Below are 22699 nucleotides of genomic sequence, written 5' to 3'. Positions count from 1 at the left end.
GGTAGTGGTATTCTCTTAGCAGACCTGCGGTGACTTGTAGGTTCTTGGTGCTCTGGAAGTTGTGGCACTGTGACTCCCAGCTTGAGGTGTGGAGGTGGACTTCAAGAAGTCACTGTATCATACCTTTGAATCTTGGTTTATCCATCTGCAAAATGGGATGATGACAACAGCTTCACAGAGTTGAAGTTACAATTTAATGAGGTAGTGTGGTTAGAGTATCTGGCACATGCTAGATGCTCAGTTAATAATAGCACCATGTAAGTATTTGCTGTTGTTACACACTTAGCCTAGTTTCTTAGACATTCCATCTGTCATTCTCCTAATTAGGAAGAATTACTGCCTTCTTTCAAATCCCAGCAGTGAGTCTTGGTGCGTAGGCTTCAAACTCTTGTTTAATGTTGAAATAATTCTCACTTCTTTACTGTCATGGCTGCTTGTTAGGTCCATGGTGGCTGTCCTGCTGAGTCTGAGTCCCTGGCAGGGCTGGGTGTAAACGGCGCAGTGCCACTGCTCCAGGAGTGAAGTGAGCTGGTTAGGGAAGGAACCTCTGTGAGAGCTGGGACTGGCAGTCTCGTGCACACTGGCTGTTTCAGAGCACTGTTCATGGGGACCCATGTCACACCCTCATCCATGGCTCTGCTGTTCCTGGGGCCTGGCAGGGAACTGTGCTGCATTATCCTGGGCCCGACTTTTCCTTCCTCATGAACACTCCCAAGACACACTGTCCTTGAAAGTGAATTTTTATGGACAATATACATCTGACCTCTTTTCATCAGTTTCCATTTCTACTGCTATTTCCCTGACTATATAAACTTCTTATTTTGAATCTTTTCTTCCCCTGTTACTTTTACATCACCTTTTGGAGTTGTCCCCATCTTTGCTGAAATGACATACCTGATACCTTAAGCTTTCCCCTTTGGCTGCCCAACAGCAAAAAATATGATCATGGATCTTTTTATTGCAGCCATATGTACCAGCCAGTTTTCTGGGAAAAATACTCATCAGTGTATGTCTGTACAGTGCCTCTTAAAGCTCTTTCTCTCTCTCTCTTTTTTTAATTCTCTCTCTCTCGTTTTTCGTGGGGGAGAGCTGTGCAGTGCCACTTGGCTTACAGGATCTTACTTCCCTGCTGAGGAATTCAGCCCTGATCCACAGCAGTGAAAACACTGGGTCCTAACCACTGAAGCACCAGGGAATTCCCCTTCTTAAAACTCCTGAAACTTGGCAATCCAAAGGAATAAAGAGAAAAAAGGAGGGGAGGATCCTGTATGCCCTGTTACTGGGACCTGTCATGGCAGCTGCACCTGGAGGACATTCAGGAAATACTTGCTGAGAGAGTCAGCAGGTTCCTTGTGGAGGAACTGAAGATTTTCACTTAATATTTGTGTTATCATGTTTAAAAATTTGCATTTAAATTGTTTCTTACCAGCCTGTCTTCCTGAGTATTGAGTATGTGTTTAATTTTGGTCTTTTGGTGATTTCCTTAGTGGTCCAGTGGTTAAGACTCTGTGCTTCCACTTCACAGGGCGAAGATTCGGTCCCTGGTCAGGGAACTAATATCCCACATGCTGTGTGGCCAAAAAAAAGAAATATTTGGTCCTTTTCTCTCTGTTGGCCTAATGATCAAGTTGAAGAGTCAGACTGTGTCAGGTGAAGCCCAGTAAAGTAACCAAGTGTTAAGAGGCCCAAATTTAGGACTGGCAGGATTGCTGACTCAGGTTTGTGCCTTTGCCTGATTCCTTGAACCTCTCTGGGCCCCTGCGTCCTCCTCGTGGAATAGCAGTGCCCTCTTGCCTGCTGACCAGGTTGTGAAGAGGGTCACGCGTGAATTTAAGTGCCTTGTGAATGCAGAGAAGTGTATATAGTTTCCCATGCACAGGACAGAACCTGGAAGGAAGCACCACACTTAGGCATGAAGTACAAATTTCAGCATTGAAACAGTGGCATGTTCCGTACACTGTTTTTTTTTCTTTCTCATTTGTGTGCTAGGTGAAGATGAAGAAGAAATGGAGCATCAGGAAGAAGGCAGAGAGCAGCTCTCAGAAACGGAGGGCAGTGGGGACGATGAGCCGGGAAGTGACCACGGTGAGGCCACCCAAAAGAAGAACAAAGGCCGGCCTTGCCCCAGAAGGCTTTTTACCTTCAGCCTCGTGAACTCCTATGGCACAGCTGACATAAATTCCCTTGCCACTGATGGGAAACTACTGAAACTCAACTGTAAGCACCTTCTCTGACTTTGCAAACTCGGCTTTGGGGGACTTAGGGTCTACTGGAAAGTCCTTTGTACTCAGCACTCACCACATTGGGCTTCTGTAGTGTCATCATGTGACTCCGGGGACAGACACTTGAGTGATCCTTGGCTGGCAGCTCCCCAAAGACCATTTCAGAAACGGAACCTGGCTCTAGCCCTTCCTGCCGCCGCTTCCTCGGCCTTCTTGTCAGGCTTTTCTCTTCAGTCCTTGATGACTTCAGAATGAAGTACGCTGTCCCTTCAGTCCCACCACCCTTCGGGACCTTTGCTGTCAGTGATAACACTTCTCGTGACCCTCCTTAGGTGGCAGCATTTCCCCAGACATAGGAGAATAAATGCAGATTTCTTTTGTTCCATGAGAATACTCTAGAGATGCGGCCCGTCTAGAGGATGCGCATGGATTTCACAGGCTGTTACCTGGAGCCTGATTTGATCTGTAGACAAGAAGGGACATCCACATGGAGTGTGTGTTGTGTGTTGAAAGTGCATGTGGATGATGAAGGTGCCCGCCCAGGGTCAGGAAGGGAGCTGCAAAAGCATCTCGTGTCTTTAACTTTCTTCATTAGAGAAGAGATTTGCTACATGTTCTCCAGCTAGCTACCTTGCTTTCTTCCCTTAAAAAAAAAACAAAAAACTTAAAAATACTGAGTTTTTGAAACAGCTTTATTGAGATCGCTTTGGATCTCTATGTCTGTCAGTCTTTCTGTAGCTCCATGGTGTCTGGGCAGCTTCTTCTGTTTAGTGTGAAGTGAAAGTCGCTCAATCGTGTCCCAGCTCCACACAGTCCATGGAATTTTCCTGGCCAGAATACTGGAGTAGGTAGCCGTTCCCTTCTCTAGGGAATCTTTCCAGTGCAGGGATCGAACCCAGGTCTCCCACAATGCAGGCAGATTCTTTACCAGCTGAGCCACTAGGGAAACCCAAGAATACTGGAGTGGGTAGCCTATCCCTTTTCCAGAGGGTCTTCTCAACCCAGGAATCAAATCTCCCTTCTCTCCTGCTATGCTATGGCCTGGAAGATGCCTTCAGGCAGTAAGCATGGGCCATGTGGGCATCACCTTATTTTCTGCCTTCTTTCAGGGATCTCACTCTTGCTTTGCCTAATAGTGTCTGGAAACAGTCGTGTTATGTATCTTGTCAGGTTTTCTTGTGGTTTAAGAAGAGAGGAGAAGCCAATCACTGTTACTCTATCTCGACCTGCGTCCTTTCAGAATTCTGTGTCGTTCCATGAGTCTAGAGCGTATCACAGCCTTTAGAGCATATCACAGTCTTTAGAGCGTATACGGAGGAAGTCTTTGCCAGAGGCTCTGGGGCCCAGGGGTTCCGGGTTGGCTGGCCCCAGACAGAGTGCCGCTCTCGGCGGTGGCTGCTTCTGGGTAGGCAGGTATTAGAACACAGCCTGAGCGTGCTGCTCCTCTCCGCCGTCGCTGGCAGAGCCTCTCCTGTTGCTGGCCTTTCCGTAGCAAGTGACACTTTGGTCCTCCACAGCTCGGTCCACGCTAGCCATCGACTGGGACAGTGAGACCCGGAGCTGTTACTACAACGAACAGGAATCTGAGGTAGGTCACTCGGGACTGTTGGTCAGGGGAAGTGCTGGTTTCTGCTCTGGGGAGGTCTCTCTCACCAGTTCCACAGCCGGCTTCACAGCTTATCTTTTAGACTGAGAATGAAAAGCAGCAAAAGATTTTGTTATTAAATGCTAGCAGCTCCAGAAAGTACGTTATATTCCAGGCATGAGAGCTCATGAGGTGGTGGCTCAGCCTGGTGAGGTTTTGTTTCCTCAGCCAACTCAGCACTTTGTTCCTCACAGACGTACGAGAAGCACGTCAGCATGTTGCAACCTCAGAAGAAAAAGAAGACGGCGGTGGCCCTGAGGGACTGCATCGAGCTCTTTACTACCATGGAGACCCTTGGGGAACATGACCCCTGGTAGGCAGCTCCCCACTCTGAGCAGGGGCGCCCAGGCACCCTGGGGCTCCGAGATCTGCTGGGGCCATCTGTGTAACACAAACCTTTTCATTTGGATCCGTCACTTTCGTACATGGCTGACAGAGAAACACAGGTGTTTCTGCGTGAATTGTGCTTTCCAGCCTCAGAAGGCCATCACCCTCTGTGGGAAGGTGGCTTAGAGACCTCGCTGCCCTGAAGCAGTCTGATGGTTGCAAGACAGGATGTTACGGGGTTACCCCCATGCTTGTGTGCCCAGGTGGCCCTGGCTCCCTGGCTCCCCGCCTCCCCACTCAGCAGAGGTTTTTGTTTCAGGTACTGTCCCAACTGTAAGAAGCACCAGCAGGCCACAAAGAAGTTTGACCTGTGGTCCTTGCCGAAGATCCTGGTGGTCCACCTCAAACGTTTCTCCTACAATAGATACTGGAGGGATAAGCTTGATACAGTCGTGGAGTTCCCAGTCAGGTGGGTCCCTGGGCTGCAGTGGTATTTTGGGGAAAATTAAAAACCAGGCAGACCATCTGGGCACTGATAGAGTGTTTTGCCACCAAAGGCTTTTCTGCATTAAGATGTGTGTGTTGTTGGGCTCTGGGCAGTTAAGATTTTAGGCTCATTTCTCCTCCTTGTTTGGGGAAGTCTCTCTGGTAGAACCACGTCCCCTCTTGAGTCCCTATGCTGCTTGACTGACCTGGTCTTCTTACCTGTCTTCTTACCTTGGTTCCTGGGAGCCCAGACTCAGTAGGACAGCACACGAACGTGCTGCACCACGTTAATGCAGGGGCACAAGGAACCGGGGAGTAATCTGCTGGGGAGAACTGGATTGCTGGGGGCCGCCCTTGGTGGTGCAGATCCATCGCAGTCCTGTCCTTGGGGCAGGGGCTGGGACTGGCTGTCTGCTTGGGTCCTCTCAGGTCCCAGGGTACAGAGTGTAGGTGACACAATCGGTCAGCAAGGTAGGCGTTGCCCACAACATGCAGATTTAAAAATGCTTTCTTCAGGGGCAGGTGTACGGGTAGACAGATAGATGCAGTGTAAGACATATCAGTGGGAGGACCTAGATGGCAGTAAGTCAACAAATAGAGGTATTTGTCGTCAAATTCTTTTTTTCTGTATATTTAAAATTTTAGAAATAAAACATTAGGGGAAAAAATGCTTTGAGGGGCCTGTTTTGGTATTTAGCTTACATTTTTATGGCACTAACTGTGATTCTGACAGTAATAGCCATTTCTACACAGTTGCAACAGCCCTCATGTCTGTGCCCAGAGCCCTTCCTTGCCATCTTGTCAGGGGTTGGAATTCCCCAGGAGGCTTCCCTTCTCCAGCCTAACATGTCCGTGGTCAGAGCAAGACCCCAGGGCGCCTTCTGTCTGGACTCTTCATCTGTTCTTTCTGCAGTCTCTGAGGGCCTCCTGCTATGAAAGGGGTGGCTAGATCGCTCTGACTTCTCACAGTTTAAGGTATTGAAGGGTTCTTTTTGTTTTCTGTGCTTAGAGGTCTGAACATGTCGGAGTTTGTCTGTGACCCGTCAGCGAGGCCATATGTGTACGATCTCATCGCCGTGTCCAATCACTATGGAGCCATGGGGGTTGGCCACTGTGAGTACTGGCATCTGCTCCCCTCTGAGATGTTGAAACACCCTTGGCCACTCATCTGTCACCAGCCTTCCCTGTGTGCCAGCCACTGCCCTAAGGACTTAACTTACACAGCTCTGCAGGCCTCCAGTTGCAGGCTGCCCCTCAGTTGTTTTGCTAGGGTGGTGCTTCATATCCTTTAATCTAATAATCCACTTCCAGTAAATCTACTCTTCTGAAATTACTGGACTTTGGGGAAAAGCTTCATATACAAAGATATTTACCCATTTATACTGGTGGCTCAGACGGTAAAGCATCTGCCCACAATGCAGGAGACCTGGGTTTGCTCCCTGGGTTGGGAAGATCCCCTGGAGAAGGAAATGGGAACCCACTCCAATACTCTTGCCTAGAAAATTCCATGGATGGAGGAGCCTGGTGGGCTATAGTCCATGGGGTCGCAAAGAGTCGGACACAACTGAGCGACTTCACTTCACTAGTGGAAAATGAGTAACAGCATTGGTGATCAGCAGCTGGCAGTATTGTCCATGTGCTTGATGGAAGAGCACACAGCATTGCAAAATAAAATTATTAATACCGTGGGGAAATGCCCATGATGTGTTCAGGGGAAACAGCTACACAAAATCGCATCATTACAGAAAGTAGTATCACAACTATGTACATTGAAACAAAAGGCAAACTGTGATAGGAGAGGGGACAGCCTAGAAAGAGAGGGACCAGAATGTTTGTTTTACTTTTTTTTTTTACTTTGCTCTACTTTATTTTGAGAAATGTCTGTAATGTGTGGGTTTAATTTCACATTTATACTTTTACTAGTCTGTTTGGTTACTTGTTCATGGAAAGGTCTTAGTGATGTTGAAGTGAGGAGCTGGGTCTCCTCACGTCTCCTCTGTTGCATCTGCACCATGAGAACTGCCACTACACCCCGTGTCAGGATCCCAAGAGATGACACCATGGGAGGTGTTAGTTCCATTTACCCTCACAGTGGATTATGAACTGCCCCAAACCCCAGTCTTTTCCCCTGTACTGGTAAGCTTTTTCTGTTGGCCCAAGTCGGTTCTCCTGCTTCTCTATTCTTACCATATCACCTCCTGCCTTTGGATGGCTGCTCATTTTCCAGCCCTCGGGTCTACATTCCAGGCCATCGGAAGAAGGGGAAAAAAGGGCGTGACCTTCCCTTTTAAGTAGACTTCCCAGAAATCCCCCTCAACTCCTCTACATACGTCTCATTGGCTACAGCTTGGTCACAGGACTACCAACTAGCTGTAGGAATGGGTGGGAAAGAAAAATTGTGCCTGTCTAAAAATTGGGACTCTTCCTGAGTGGCTACTTGCAATACCTGTGATCATACCGCATCCTATAGCACTTTTTTTCTGTGCAAATTAATTTTGATATCTGTATTCATTCATACTGGACCCATGTATTCATTTTTAATTCTTTTGGCATAAAAACGTACTGCTTGGGCAGGTTACTTAGCTTCCATATGCTTCAGTTTCCTTATCCAGGTTAGGCTGGTTGTGTGTAGACCCACTTTGGGTCCACAATTGGAACACCGTGATTTTGATACTGTTCTGCCAAGCATGGACAGCAGGGACAGGCCCTTGGCACCTTCTCTGTCACTTTGTCCTGTGTTCTTCACCACCGCCTGGTACAGTAAGCACTGCAGCGAAGAATGGTTAAACAGCTTGCCAGAGCCACTCAGCAGGTCGAGACCAGAAACCAGATCTCCATCAGATTCAGTCGTTTCTGAGAGTCTGAGTAGAGCAGCAATCGGGTATCACTGCTGGGACTGTTGTTGTAAACACATCTTGCTCGGAAAGTGTAAAATCAAAACCGGAAGTGTTCACTCTGGAAAATACTTGGACTGGTGTGAGGAATTGTTACTGAGCCACAGGTTCTTGCCTCAGAGTTTCAAAGACAGATAAATTTAAGTTTTCTCGTTCACATTCCAGCTCTGCCAACCCAAGCCCCCAGTGTGTCTCTCACTGGGATAACCCCACAGGCTCCAGAAGCAGTGAGAGACAACAATAGACAGCCATTCCTGGATACAGTGGGAATGTTTGACTTGGCATGTTTTTGACAAATATTCTTTTGCTTAAATCTTAAAATATATCAGCTCCTTTTATGGGTCCCCTAGCTCTGAATTAGTGCTCATAGCTGTTTTCCCCAAAATTACAGTTTAAAGCCTTAGTCCCCAGCAGCTCCATTTTTACCCTTTTAGTGCCTTCTTGAGAAGGGAAGATCTTATTTTTTTTTAAGGATGAGTTCTTTTTCCGTTGTTAGGACACAAGCGTAAATTACCTTTAATTTCAGACTCTTGATATGTGTCATGTTTTGGAGCTGTTGAGTGCCAGCCTACTGAGCTAGCCAGATCATCTCTCTTGATGACCAACTAGCATATTCTCTTGCTTTGGCAGACACTGCGTACGCGAAGAACAAACTGAACGGGAAGTGGTATTACTTTGATGATAGCAATGTGTCCCTGGCCTGTGAGGATCAGATAGTGGTGAGTAGGCCCTCATATCTGGTTCCCACTCTTACCTTTAGGGATTAGAGCTGGGAAGAGTCTCCCAGGCTAGTTGGTTATTGAGTCATCCTGCTGGGACAGTGGGAGCTAAATGTGGTGGAGAAAGAATTCACTACCATTCCTTCCGGGACCCTTCCTAAACGAGACACTTGACTCTCCTGAGTCTGTCACAGGGCTCCTACCTTTCCCGACTCCCTGGGCATGGTCAGCATGAGCCAGCCGTAGGTGGTACGGTTTTCACCATCACTTCAGTGTGTGGATGTGCAGGGCGAGACAGCGGATCCCTGAGGGTGGTGTGTTTTGAACAGACAGCAAAGCTTGGGGGGAATGGGTGATTATTCGAACCTGTGAATGGATGTTGTGCCTCTTGTGTTTAGACGAAAGCAGCTTACGTGCTGTTCTACCAGCGTCGAGACGATGAGTTTCATAAGACGCCGTCACTCAGTTTTCCTGGCTCTTCTGATGGAGGTGCAAGACCAAGCAGCTCACAGCAGGGCACGGGGGATGACGAGACTTACAGCATGGACACCAACTGACCTGCCCAGTGACCCTGCACCACAGCACCAGTGCCGTCCCCCAGGAGAACACCTTTGGCACTGAAGACTGCTAGTGTTCTGTCTAAAAACCAGATGAGGAAATTTCCTTCTTTTATGAGCAGAAGAAAAAAAAAAAAAAGACCCTGTTTGCTCAGAAGGGTTATGTCAAGAGGCTGAATTATTTTTTTTTATACAGGTGGTAAAAATTTTCTGTAAAACAGGTAGAGCTGCAGAGTTGGGGTTGGCGGTGGGGAGCACACAGTGGAGAATGTCTGACGGATTCCAAAGAGTGGAGGGGAACACACTGTCATGGAGTTTGGGGCCGCCCTGCCCTCCTGGATTTCGGATTCTGGTGCTGGTTGCTGGTCCTCCCAGTGGTCTACCCACAGTAAATCAACCTCAAGTAAACTTGATGTCGTCCCCTTTTCCCTTGCTGTGCACTGAGATGGGTTTATAATAACCCTAAAAAGTTGCCACTGACGCCCCTTCCTGTTTCCCTTTGAGTCACCTAGGAATTTCCAGCTTCCATCTCCCAAATGCTATTTGGTGGTGGGGTTTCCTGCCCTTCAGTCTCCTGTGGAACCTAGCAGTTCTGTTCCCAGCATCCTTGATGAATTGAGGCAGTTGGATATCGTGTGGCGCTTGTATTAGGTCTCACTTAAATATCAGGACAGGACACTGCGGGGTACCAGGTCTCCTGGAGCCGTTTCTCCGTGTTGGCTTCAGAAGAGGAACTTTCCTGGGCTTGGAAAGGGCTCCCGTTCTGCCCGGGACTTTGGTTAGAAGTGAGATCCCCGCCCCTCGGCTACGGCCACCGTGGTCTGATTTCCCCACCCTTTCCCCGGGCCTGCTCTCACGGCCATTGTCGCTGTCCCCTCCGTGCGTGCGTGGACCCTCTGCTTCCCCATCACGCTGCGTGGGTTCAAAGAACCGAGGCCATCCGTGCGTCCCTTGTCTGACCTTTAACCCGAGCCGTGGGGGTTGGGCTCGTCAGTCGCGGACACGCGCGATCAGGTGATGAGAGTGCGCGACGACCGACCTACCGACCTACCGACCGTTGGCGGGGTCGGCGGTGCGGTTTCTCCGGCTGATGGGTGAGGACGCGGCCATGGATCTCCGCCCTGGGCGGCCGCGGGGTGGGGCCTGAGAGGAGTAGGGGTGGCCGGGAGCCGAGGAGCAGGGCCGGGCTCAATCGATCGCGGGTTCCTCCCTCTCCGGTGGAGAAGTAGGGACGCAGCTGTTCCCGCGAGGAGAAAATCTGAGAGTGGGTTTCTCGGGTCTGACCTGTGGCGTGGCTCAAGGAAACGGTGACAAATACCCCTTCGTGGGCGATTTACAACCTCATCTGTACCGCGATTCTCACATTGTTTTGTGCATTTCCAGTGTATTACATAATAAAGACACGGTCGCTTGTAGGGAAGATGTCTGAGAAACTGAGGAGATGCAGAAAGGAGCTGACTGCAGCCATCGACCGGGCCTTTGAAGGAGTCAGCCATTCCCAGGAGTGCTCGGGCCGCCCGCGGGTGGAGCTCGACGCCGCCCCGCTCTCCTTCCCCCTCCCGGTGCACCGGCTCCTCTGCCGGAGGCACCCGCTGGTAGCCTGCTCCTCTGCAGCTCCATTCTCTCCGGTCCCTGGCGCTCCGGAGAATGAGAACGTGGCTTTTGCACCAAACCATGCCCCCGTGAATGCAAAGCCCCAGGCGCTCTGCCCCAAAAGAAAACCTCTGAGCAGCAAGGAAAACATCCTGATGCGTTCCTCCATTTTGGCACCCGAAAGACAGTTTTGGCGAGCAGCAGGAGATGAGGAGATCTGGAGAAAAGACAGTCTAAGGTGATTCCAATCTCATGGGCTTAACAGCTACAATTAGGGGGAATCTCCTATCTGGAGGGGGGGAAAATTGTTGAAAATCCTAAGCTGGGTCCATAACACTGATTTTCCCTCCCCTTGGGGACTCTACTGGAGATAGAAATGGCAACCCACGGACAGAGGACCCTGGTAGGCTACAGTCCATGGGGTCACACAGAGTCGGGCACCACTGAGCAACTTCACTCACTGGGGGCTCTAAGTCTTCCCTGGGCCTTGTCTTCTCCCAGGTGGTTGCAAACTGCCCGGTCTTAGGTACCTTTTAAAGGCTTAATTAAAATTTAAGTTTATTTTTGCATCATCTCTTAGCAAGGAGGACCATGTGGGCTGAAATTTCCAGTTCCTGCTATCTTGGCTGCCCTGGAAGCAGAGACTGAAGAAGCCATTTAATTGTTTCAGTATTACAAATATCTGTTCCCTTATTCACAGACATTAATGGGCATTAGGATGCTTTTAGTCAACTTCACTGACTTAGTGGTTCCCAGTTTTCAAATCACAACATAAATGGCAATTTAAAGGACTAGTGTTTGCCTTTAAGATTATCTAATACTGAGTTCACCTCCGATACTTTCTTGAAAGAGGATCTAATCCTCTGCCTTTTTCTTTTCTCCCGGGGGCTGCAGGAATGATACAGAGAAGGATTTGAAAGTTGACACAGGCATCCCACTCAGTGGTTCCAGCCAAGAGGTCACAAAGGATCTGCTTGATATGATTGGTGAGTTCAGAGGGCTGCTCCATCCTCTCCCTGAAAGGATAGATCCTTCACCCAAGCCCCCAGGTCAGCAAGTGTCTTATAAAAAATACTTAATGTCTCTTCCATCGGCTTGGTAGCTTTGTTTGGTTCACAGCAGGCTCCATGCAGAGAGCCTTTGTGGAGCTGATAGCCTGGAGGAGTCACATCCATCAAGTTATTTCATAAATGTTTCATAAATGTACAGTTAGAGTGAATCCCCAGAGGCCAAGGACTGCAGCCGCTATTGGTGGATGAGTTTATTTGTGACAGAAACAGGACATAGGCAGAGATGAAGAGAGGGGGAGTAGTCCAGCTCGGGTGGGTGGTGGCAACACAAGATTGAAAGAAAAGTTAGAAGCCGAAAGCTCCCCTTTAATTCTGCCATCCACCACAAAGGCGACATAGTGCGGTATATCCTGGCGTAGACACTTTTGCTATACGCACATCTGTATATTCTGTATGTGAACTTCATGCGCCCTATTTTTACACAAGGCACAGTGGCCAGACAGCTCCTAATTAAGAGATATGTAGCCTTGGGAGCAGCCCAAAGCTGTTGGCTCTGAAGGGTCACCAGGTTATGGGGCAGGAAAGGAGGCAGTCTGGTGAGGGGTGGTGCATGCCCTGGGGCACAAAGCAAGATCCCTGCCATTGCTCTAGTGACCTGAGCCTCCTCCCATGGTCCCAGTAGGCGAACAGAAGTCATCACTGCCTCTGCTTACCTCCTTCCATGGCCCCTAACATCTACAGGGAGCATTTTTCTCCCTTTTGGCTGTGGTCCATGGCTGTCTGTGCTAAGTGCTGTGCTCAGTCGCTTGGGTCATGTCCAACTCTTTGCACCCCATATACTATAGCCCGCCAGGCTCCTCTCTGCATGGGTTTCTCCAAGCAAGGATACTGGAGTGGATTGCCATGGTCTCCTCCAGGGGATATTCCTGACCCAGGGATCCAATCCACATGTCTTATCTCTCCCACACTGGTAGGTGGGTTCTTTATCACCAGTGCCACCTGAACAGGTTAGATCTTAGTTCTCCGACCAGGGATCGAACCCACGCCCCGTGCAGTGGAGGTTATGAAGTCTTAACCACTGGACCGACAGGGAAATCCCAATAGGCAGCATTTTACTTATTCAAAAGACCCCACACAGTGTCTTGTGTCCTCAGGTCAGGGAATAGTTCCCCAAGAGCCAGAATAAGCACACGCATCTCTGTATGCTCCCATGTACACCCTCCTTGGAGACCAGTGGATGTTTGGGACTCAGTAAATACCTGCACTAGAAAGGGGGGCACCATGCCCACATCACAGTGCGACAGCGTGCCAGCCCGGGTCAGGAGCACCGGCTTTGCACGCTCCCAGGACACGGCCACCCATTTGGGTTTTTAACTTCTGCCCGAAATGTCTTCAGAATTCTCCCACTGGAATTCTAATGCTGAATGTTTTTATTTTTAAGACCATACAAGCATCCGAACTATTGAAGAATTGGCTGGTAAACTAGAATTTGAAAATGAGTTGAACCGTGTGTGTGGCCATTGCGAAGATTCGCCTTTCAAGGAGGAAGCCTGGGCCTTGCTGGTGGACGAGAGCCCTCAGAAGGCCCCGGATGCAGACTCTGGCAGCCTCAGGCAGGCTTTTGATGACCACAATATCGTGGAGACTGTTCTGGACTTGGAAGAGGACTACAATTTGATGACCTCTTTTAAATACCAAATTGAGTAAGGACAGTTGACTTCAGCTTTGATTCCTTACAGTAGGAGACTGAGGTTAGGATGTCTGTGCAGGTTAGTCACAGTCACCAGGGGCCACTTCAAAGGCTTAGCAGAATCCAAATTACCATGACCTTTTAACTTCTAGTGGTGTCCCTTTTTCAGCTGACAGCTCAGTTTTTTGGTTGTTGTTGTTTGTTAACTCTGTTGCTTTAAAATGTTTCTTTTTTCACTTTTTTTTCCCCCCAACGTCTTGACTGTTTTTTGGATTGCTGTTCAATATACGCAGTACCCAAGGCAGGTGCAGGTCGTGGGCCTCTGCTGTGTCTCTTGATGTTCTTTTCCCTGGGCCCCTGAAAACATACAAGTTCCACAAGCAGTGTGGGCTTTCTGATCCCCTGGGACCCCCCATCCCAGGCCAGCTCAGTGGAGGAACTGGCCTCAAGAGGGACCTTGGCCCCAGGCCCTCTGCCACATTTGTACACACCACACACATGGCTGCCTGTCCCCTGCATTGGCATCATGCCCTCCTCATGGCCAGAGCCTCAGCCCCTCCATCCTCACCCCTGCCCAGATCAGAGGCCTCCTACTAGTGTCCAGGGAGCTGGCAGCATCCAGCTCCTGTTCTGGCAGGACATTCCCGTGAGGCCAGCCCACCATACACTCACATCAGACATCTGGGCCCTCAGCTGAGGGGGGAAGGAAGGGATGAACACAGGTCCTGCTCACTCACTTCATACCTGAACCTCATCCATCCCGTTCCAGGACTGGACCTCCGGGAGGCCACAGGTGGTTCCCATGACAGTGACTGTACTGGGATAAGATGGACGGGGGCAGGGAGGGGCTGACCCACTGCCCTCTGAGGTCAGCGTGGCGGCAGCTGCTCAGCAGGGCTGGCTCCAGCCCCACCACTTGAGAGAAAGGACACCATCAGGGATTATTTGGACCCATCTCTCAAAACCATGATGTTCTTTCAGGAAACCTAATAAACTGTTGAGTAAGGTATGATATCTCCCAGAAGCTGAGTGTCAGGGAACTGCTCACCCGCTTGGCTCATAGGAGAGGATGGGGGCGACAAGGCTGGTGCAGAGCTGTTTGTTGTAACATAAAACTCAAGGAGCTGGGGAGGAAGGCCCAGGGGCCGAAGATGCCCCACAAGGCTGTGTTTTCATAAGGCAGGCTACAGGGCTGGCGGCAACACCCCGTCACCACCACAGGCCTAGAGATTCATCTGCGCCCACAGGTGGAAACCTGGCACCTAGTTCCTAGCGGTGCAAAGCCAGGCACCTGCCTGACCCTGAGGACTAGCCTCTGGCCACTTGAAGGGACAGGTCTCCACTGCCGGGTGAAGGGCAGAGGGGCTAACCAGAGGCTCCTCCCAAGCCACCTGACAGTCCCTGCAGTGGATAATAAACACTCGCAGATGGTGGTGTCGAGGTTCACTTTTTAGTCCCTGAGCCGGCGGGACAGGAGCAGGTGAGAAGAAATGCTTACAGCCTCTTGGCTGCTGCATTCAGGAGAAGGGGCTGTCTGGATGGATACATGTCAGGCGACTTGATATTCAGAACACCAGGTCTCCCAACAGTGAGTTCCAACTAATATATATTGATGTGGATCGTCTCCCACAGAGGAGGTGAGGCATAGTAATCCCCATCCTCCCCAGTCTCTGCCCATCACTACCCATGGAGAGTGAGCTGGACTTAGTAACTCACTTTCCAGGGAGAGAGCTGGGGAAGAGAGCAGAGGCATGGACAAGCCTGGCAGACACCACTTAACCAGGTGATGGAGGTGCATCCCACCCATGCTGTCCTCAGGTGTGCCCCTCACCCAGCCCTGACAGGATGCAACGAGATGGGGCCTTCATTTTAAACCCAGATTGGGGGATATTCTCTGGATGCCTGGCCAGTACCCTAGATTGTCAATGTCAGGAAAGCAAGGAAAAACTCAAAATCTGTCACACAGCAGCAGACACTGAGGAGACACAGTGACTAAATCCAGTGGTATCCTGGATTGCATCCTGGAATGGAGAGGGGACGTTCATGGAAAAATAGATCAAATACAAGCTCAAGTTTAGTTCTTAATATGTTTATGTTAGTTTCTTAGTTTTGACATGTACACCACAGTTATGCAAGAGGTTAACTTTAAGAGAAGCTAAGTGAAGGATATATTTGAACTATCTTTGTACCTTTCCTGTAAATCTGAATTTATTCCAAAATTTGCAAAAAAAATTTTTTTTAATGCAGTTGATCCCAAGTTTGTGACATTGTTACCGAGGAAGACAAGGAGGGTTTTAGTCTTTTTTGTCTATGCTTCTCAGTTTATCTGCAGTGGACCTGAATCACATCTGCAGAAAGAAGAAATTAGAGTTGTTTTTAAAACCCTCACCTCCGCCAGCCAGCCGTGGGCATCCCTCACCAGATACCTGCCCAGAGGTGACCTTCACAGTTTCGGGAACTGCAGCAGGCCCAGGGCTGGCACGGGAGGCTCGGCAGGACCCTCACCAGTGGCTCACCCTTCCCTGCAGTGCTGGACCCTCAGGGCCAGAAGCTCTAGGTCTCACAGAGCTATTTCTCAGCACTTAGTTCTCCCTGGAGAGGCTTTGCAGAGGGGGTGTCTTCTGGGAGCAGAGACCCAGTGCTAACCCTACAAGACTGAAACGAGAGGACTTTTTTTCTGCCTGCGACATGGACTGTGGCACTTGGGAATGAGGGCTGAGCCTGGGTTAGGGGTGGGGCAGAAGGGAGGCTTTAGATTCTCCTGGCTGGATAGACAAGTATACCTCTAGCTTAGCAAAGCCTTTGTGTGAAAATTCAGATTTACCAAAGAACTAATCCAGCCTGGACTCCTTAAAGGAGGAACTTTTCCTCACTGTAGAAACAGCTGTTGGGTAAAGCAGGTGAGCCCTGAGCCTCTGGCATGCCACTCCCAGAGTAGCTGGGATGGCCACATGGTCATTGCCTTGGTGATACCGTCTCTTGTCTCTGCCTCCCTGGCTCCCCAAGGTGCCCAAGGGACATCTGCCTCTGTCACGTGCCTCAGGGCAGCAGGCAGAAGCGTGCTCATCTGCTCAGAGCAGAGGGTTGGGGAGCCAGTCTCTAGGGATTGAGATGGAGGAATAACAGGAGCCTAGATTTTTTTTTTAATTCGCCTAGAACATTTATTTTAATAAAACTTGAGACCAAAGACTTCTTGGGGAGACATTGATATTTGAGAAACTAAAAATGTTTTACGTCATTTGGTTCTCTCCCCCGCAGTTCATTTTGGCAAGCCAAACAATCACTGGATTGTTTCCGTGGAAACACCAAACTGCAGTTTGGATTAGCAGAATCAAAATAGAAACAAGGCAGCTTCAAGAATAAATAGGAGCTTTGGAACCGGCTAGTCGCCAACTGCGAGTTCAACTTACAGCACAAGGCATGTGAGAAGCTGGGCCCATCCAGTTCTGTAAGGAGGGGTTTCCAGGTCCTCTGGCTGCATCCTGCCTGCAGGGTCGAGGCCAAAATCACTAGAAACCAGCTCTGTCGGTGTGTCGGTGTATTGGTAAACTTTGTAACAAACCTTAGGGCAGAAGGTGGTCTACAGAAGCAAGGAGAGGCTGGGAACTGGAGGAAAAGACAGGAGAAGAAGGGACAGGAAAGAGGAAAGATGAGTAAATGCCAAGTGAAGGTCCAGCAAGGAGCAGAGGCCACAGCTGAGGCTTGAGAGTAAAGCAGCGGTTCTTTCAAGAGGACGATTCAAGGGTGGCCAAGGACTGGAAACAGTGACCCCGCCCTCAGCCCCTTCCAGATTTCAGTGTTTCCCTACATTCCTGGGCCTGGCTGTCTAGCCACAGAGATTGAGACTAGAGCCTGAATTCTTGCCAGGTAAGCTCTGGGGGCACTGATGGTCAGTAGGCGTCTGCCTCAGTGTGGCTCCAGCCAGCATAATCAGGCACACAAGCCTACCTTCTCATCTCTGAGTCTCAGGGCTGCCCGCCCCCTGCTCCCCTCACCAGGGGAGTCGGGGAGCCACCTCTTGGCCCACCTGCCCTGCCTCCTTAACATTCTGCTGGACCCTGCATTTCCAAGCCCAGGGAAGACTCCAAGGGGGTCAGGAGACCAGGAGGATGGAGACAGACCACCTGGGGGATCTGTGCCTCTCACCTTGGCATCCAGGAATGTGCTGGTAAGGCAGCACCATCCTGCCACAGGAGAAGCCGTGAGCTGTTAATGGTCAAAGAAATTGGTGAAAAGGATTCCCTCCTCCTGAATGACGGGCCAGGGGCTCACCCGCTACCAGAGGGAGCCTCCTCTTAACCGAGGCACAAGATGTTTGATACGGCAGAGAAGGCCAGTGAACCAGAAAGGGGAACTCGGGAGTCCACCGAACCTGCTTGTGGGTCGTTATTGAAAAGGCTGTCATCCGGTGACAATCTGAGCCTCTGGTAATTTGCTTTCTCCCTGGGGTACGTGGGAGAACATTAATATTTTAGGTTCCTGCTAAATATTAATATAGAGGGAACAAAGTTTTACTCAGGAAATCTACTGACAATGGATTGCAGCCCTAGTGGGGAAGGACTTTCTGTGCTAGGCCAGCTGGAAAATGCCTGATTTGATGAAGAGTTTTGGCCTAAGGCCTGGCATGAAAAATAATTTTAAAACCTAATCAGCTCTTGTAGGAAGCAGCTATCTTTTTTGAGGGCAAAAAGGCTGTGGTTTTCTGGGTACTTTGGGTGGGAGCTGGCCTGGGAGAAAGGAATGGGCATCTTATAGGAGACCTGTCGTCAGGAGCCCTTTGGAACATCTGAGACAAAAAGGGAAGTTGCAGAAGGCTACTGGAGAGACCCAACTTTCAGGACAGGCTGCCAGGAGCTGTTTGAAAAGCAAGCTGGCCCTGCCCTCAGCACATATTTGTCAGGCGTCTCCTAGTGACACACCGCTCCTGGATGCTGAGAATACAGTAGGGATGAGATGGATGCTGTTCTTTTATTTTTTACAGCTGCTGTTCTTGCTTCTGGAGTTTATATTCCACTATGCAAGGTGGGCAAAAATACAGATTTAAAGTATCATTTCAGATGGAACTACCTGAGAGAAATGAAAACAGGCTAAGGGAATGGGCAATGAGGAGGGCAGGCCCCTTCAGAGGGCTCTCTGTAGGTGATGTTTAAATTGATACTTGACTGTCAAGACAGGTGCTGCGAGTGGCTTCTTTTCCATCCTCAGACTGTAGCTGGGGTTGTATAGAGAGAGGAGCCCCTAGGTGGGCCCTGGGCCAATAGACCTCCCACCACATCCGCCCCTATATAGCTACATACATCTCTATCAGCATCCAAAGAACCAAAAATGTTGCTTCAGGGATGTGCTGGGCTGTGTCATGCTCACCAAATTTGGCAGGAACACAATAGTTTGTTTTTTAAAAAAAAAAAAAACCCTTAGGAATAAAATAAGAAATATAATATCCTTTCCTGATGATTACTAGAGACAGGCAGTGTAATTTTAATTAGCCCAGCCTTGTTAGGTATTAAATGTACTGCTTATTCTACAAAAACACCCAGCTCATGTAACACTGAGTCACTCTGGCCTTTTGACTTTAAACAAAATAAAATATGTCTAAAGAAATACAGGATTTCATAACACAGCAGAATTAAGGAATAGAAGGTCCTGCCTTGGCATTCTAAAGTTGGAAGGAAACTTCAATGAGAAGGCCACAGTCATAAATGTTGGTGGAGTTTTCTCAACAGGGTCTCAGCTTTGAAGTAAAATGATTAAACTTTTCAACTTAGAGCAATAAAACATTTCCAAATGCAGACTGCTCTGCTCTACAAGCCTGAGAGTAACTGCTGCACAGCCGCCTGTAACTTGTTTGGGAAGGGCTGGGTTCCATTTCCCCTTGCCACCTTGGCATAAGCAAAGAAAACCAGCAGGGAAGGCAGTGGAGGCTAGCAGAGGGGTGAACAGATAACCCCGAGAGATCCACAGAGGGCGCACAGTCCAGGGCAGCCTGAGGCAGGGCCCAAGTCTCACTTGCTTGCCCTTACAGAGGGCTGCTGCCATTGCTTGTGGCCACAGAACACAGGAGGCCATTGGTCTGGAAATGAGACTGAAAGCAGCTTAGGTTGCCTGGTAGCCCTGCCAAAGGTATCACAGGCAAATTAAACTCTACCAAATTTTTGTGGGATATGTACCCCTGAAAATAAAAATCAGGAGCTATTATGGTCCACCTAGAAGCCCCATTTTCAGGAATTCCCTGACAGTCCAGTGGTTAGGACTTTCACTGCAGTGGCCCAGGTTCAATCCCTGGTTGGGGAACTAAGATCCCCAAAAGCCACCTGGCACAGCACCCCTCCCCGCCCCACCCCCCCCCACACACACAAAAGCCCTATTTCAACCCTGTACTGGCTTGAAAATGGGCAAATTCTGGAAGCTGTCCATCCATGAGCATTTTTACTTTCAGAACAGTTTGAGTAGGGTGTGGTTTATTAAAACTTATGAGAAGGAATAAAAAGATGGTATGCATCTTGATCTTGAGTAAACTGAAGATCAAAAAACTTAATGAAAAAAACATGCTTTTTAAAGTTTTATCTTTATTTGATCATTTTGAATTACAAAAGAAATATGTGTTGCAAAAATTCAAAAACTTTAACAAGATACAGATGGAAAGCCAAAGTCTCATATAAGCCCACTGTTCTCCAGAAATGATGCAGGGCCTGCAGCAGCTCTCATTAGCTTTTAAAAAGGGGTGGAAAACAGGGCAGGGGAAAACAGCTGGGGAGAAGACTGGGACTCCGTGGCTGTGACAAGTGCAGCTCCCAGCATGCAGTGTGAGTCACCTGTCTTTCCTTCCTGGCTTTAACACTGTTATTTCTCTGTTCACAAGAAGTCTGACCTAGTGTGTGCCCCGAATACATCCACTGACCCCAAAAATGGACATTTCTCACAGCAAAAATGGATACAATTTTTTAAAAAATCCTGAGGCCCGGAAAGATCTTAGTCATCTGAAGGAAATGTTTTGAAGACCAAAAAGATGTGTTTGGGAGTCCTGCTGCCATAGCAACAGTTTTGTGAGAGCCCTTCTCCTACTGGATGTTCCGTATGGAGGGCAGTTCTCCTTGTACCAGACCCAATACCCTCCTGCTGATGCCCCACTCCCGGGCTGCTGCCCCAGCTCTCCTCACACCCTCTTCACACATTTCACTCCCATGAATAAGGATGCACTTTTCCCTTATGCTCTGTCTTGGGGAGTGCCCGGTACCCAGAATGCCAGATGTGCTCCCCAGCCCTCCACTGACCCCCACCACCACCCCATCCAAGCCCAGCCTCTGACCCTGAAGACTCCAGGCAGGCTTTGAGAACTCTGCCATCAGCCACCCGAAATGTTCTGTGATTTGTCTTTCCAATGAGACCAAAAACCATCAGCCAAAGTCATTATGGGCTGGTCAGAAGCCATCATCGCTGCTATCAAAACCCAGGTCATAGAGTATATTCTTCCCTGACTCCTGGGACTGAAGGGACTCTGCCCTGGGGTTGAGGTCATTGAGATCACTGAACCAGCTCATCTTGTGGTCCCCCTGGAAACTGGGAAAAAGCAGGCTGTTGTCTTGGGAGGAATGCCCGCTACACTGCACGAGGTTCCCTTGCTCTGCCCTCGTGGTCTTACTGGGCATGACTGTTCCTCCCTGAGCAGAGCAGACTAGATTTGTGGGGCTCCTAGGGCCCCAAAGTTGCAGGGGCTGAGCTAGAGTTTCCTGCTGCCCCCAGGGGGAACTTTGTGGGCTGGAAACTGGAGGCCGAGGATATTTAGAATTAGAAACACAGGTCTTGCTGGGCATTTGTTCTTGCTTCCTGCGTAGGGACCTTCTCCTGGGGGCTTTCCTGGGCTGCTGCTTGTCTTTTTTCCCTCTTTCTACAGTTACGCCTTTCTGTTCAGTCACCAACCTTTGCTCACAAGGGTGACATGAAAATGCGCCTTTAGCTTGCCATTTTTGGCTGGTGTTCTTAATGCTGGTTGCAGAGTTGTTTAAGTCCTTATATCCTCGAGATATAAGTTGCGAGTCTCCTTGGAAAACTGGGTCCCTATCTTTAGGAACCTTGTGACCCAGGATGGCAGAGCCACAGTTCTCAGAGCCTGTTTTAGTAACAGAGTTCTGGCAGTTAGTCTTCACGGCCCTGCCCTTGATTTGCCTGTTTCTTTTGCCGGTTCCAACTGCCGGCTGTACAGCCTCTTCTTGGAGAGCATCCCTCTTTGATCCCTCACCCCAGACAGCAAACTCCCTGGGCCTCGGGGAGCCCACACTAAGACTGCATGCAGCAGGGAGGGCCTGGGCCTGCCACGTAACTGGCTTCTCAGAGGTATATTTGTCCTGCCTGGGGAAACTGAGGCTCTGCGCCAGAGGTGGTGAGGTCTGAGAGGCACTGTCTTTCACGTGTTTGGGTGTCAGAGCGATGGAGGTCAATCGCTTTAACTCTGCTAGAACACTGGGCATATTCAGCTGACCTAGATGCTCACACAGCTGCTGAAAGTCCTTACTCTGCTGGATAACCAAAACTTCAAGGTGCTTCAGGTCGGACTTCATTTCTGTAAACTCTGCTTGTCTCTAAACAAAGGCAGTGAAAAAGTAAGGAGTTATGGACAGTGCAACTCAGAAGGCACAATAAAATGTATGAACAAAACAAAGGATGGGCCAGCAGAACCGAACCTTGTACCCTGCTGGGTACTATGAGCGGAAGCATGGCAACACTCTGGAGCAGGGGCCCTAGGGTCCACATGCCAGAGAACCTTGAGAAAGGAAGCTGGGCTCTCCCCCGACCCGATACCAAGGGGCCTGTGGTGGCCTCTGTTCTTGGCTGAAAATTTGCAATTTTAAAGATGTCTCTAGGTCTTAGTAACAAAGCCAGAAACACACACTGGGGGAGAGGGGTCAGAGTCTAACACTTACAGCTTCGAGTCTCTTTTGCAACTCAAGGATGGCCTGGTCCACGTTGCCTTTGTCCTGCACTATTTCCAACATCAGACCACTCTGAGCTTTTGCAGTCTCCTGCCCTAAATACAAAACAATGACAATTCACCACATGAAGACTGTGGTATGCTCCACCCTGCCTAGGCTGCTGTTGGGGGGTCAGAGGGGGAGGAGGAACTGGAAGCTGGCATGGGCCACCTGAGCCTGTTCTGCCAGCACCTATCTGGATCAACCTTGCTGAGGAGATAAAGCAAGAGCAGGGTGGTTCCCCCACTGTTTCTTCTTCCCTCCCTCCCTGAGGACATCCTGGCCAAAGCAGACTCAACCTCAGCACCTGCTGGGACTCTGAAACCTACTCCCCCAGTGACGGCACCAAGTCATCTTTGACCTGCCTTCTTGGCTCTGTCACCAGAGTGATCTTTCTAGAATGCAGTTATGATCATGGTAAATTCCATGTGTTGACCAATTAGAAAAAGACTGTTTACTCGTATTTCAAGCACTGGATCCCTGCTCCTAAACTCAGTTAATGAAATATTTTTCCAGACATCTATGTTGATATTTGTAGTAGAAAGCAAATGTAATTATCCTACCCTAGATGAGTTCATGAATAGCAATGT

General features: G+C 49.4%; 3 protein-coding genes across 5 annotated transcripts in view; 2 read left to right on the top strand and 1 right to left on the bottom strand.

The window, feature by feature from the left end:
* Positions 1-9263, top strand: part of USP4 (ubiquitin specific peptidase 4) — a 39956-nt gene extending 30693 nt beyond the window's left edge. Inside the window, exons 16-22 of one of the 2 annotated variants that reach the window (XM_027523914.1) lie at positions 1990-2217; positions 3740-3810; positions 4062-4180; positions 4514-4663; positions 5690-5793; positions 8205-8293; positions 8692-9263. In XM_027523914.1, coding sequence (XP_027379715.1) covers positions 1990-2217; positions 3740-3810; positions 4062-4180; positions 4514-4663; positions 5690-5793; positions 8205-8293; positions 8692-8850 — 920 coding nt within the window. In that variant the 3' untranslated portion in view covers positions 8851-9263. The remainder of the gene's footprint in view (positions 1-1989; positions 2218-3739; positions 3811-4061; positions 4181-4513; positions 4664-5689; positions 5794-8204; positions 8294-8691) is intronic. The other variant, XM_027523915.1, reaches the window with a different exon arrangement.
* Positions 9264-9565: 302 nt separating this feature from the next.
* On the top strand, positions 9566-13464 carry C22H3orf62 (chromosome 22 C3orf62 homolog). Its single transcript, XM_027523918.1, has 4 exons — positions 9566-9944; positions 10234-10681; positions 11338-11429; positions 12895-13464. Exons 1-4 carry the CDS (start codon positions 9941-9943, stop codon positions 13158-13160), a joined length of 810 nt encoding a protein of 269 aa, XP_027379719.1. The 5' UTR covers positions 9566-9940; the 3' UTR covers positions 13161-13464.
* Positions 13465-19538: 6074 nt separating this feature from the next.
* Positions 19539-22699, bottom strand: part of CCDC36 (coiled-coil domain containing 36) — a 28218-nt gene continuing 25057 nt past the window's right edge. For both annotated transcript variants that reach the window (XM_027523271.1, XM_027523272.1), the window contains 2 exons: positions 22062-22165; positions 19539-21719 (listed from right to left, as the gene is read on the bottom strand). In XM_027523271.1, coding sequence (XP_027379072.1) covers positions 20562-21719; positions 22062-22165 — 1262 coding nt within the window. In that variant the 3' untranslated portion in view covers positions 19539-20561. The remainder of the gene's footprint in view (positions 21720-22061; positions 22166-22699) is intronic.

This window comes from Bos indicus x Bos taurus, chromosome 22 (assembly GCF_003369695.1).
Source record: "Bos indicus x Bos taurus breed Angus x Brahman F1 hybrid chromosome 22, Bos_hybrid_MaternalHap_v2.0, whole genome shotgun sequence".
Lineage (NCBI taxonomy): Eukaryota > Metazoa > Chordata > Mammalia > Artiodactyla > Bovidae > Bos > Bos indicus x Bos taurus.
The sequence above is the reverse complement of the archived record's forward strand: the minus strand, read 5'-3'. Positions and strand labels throughout refer to the sequence as shown.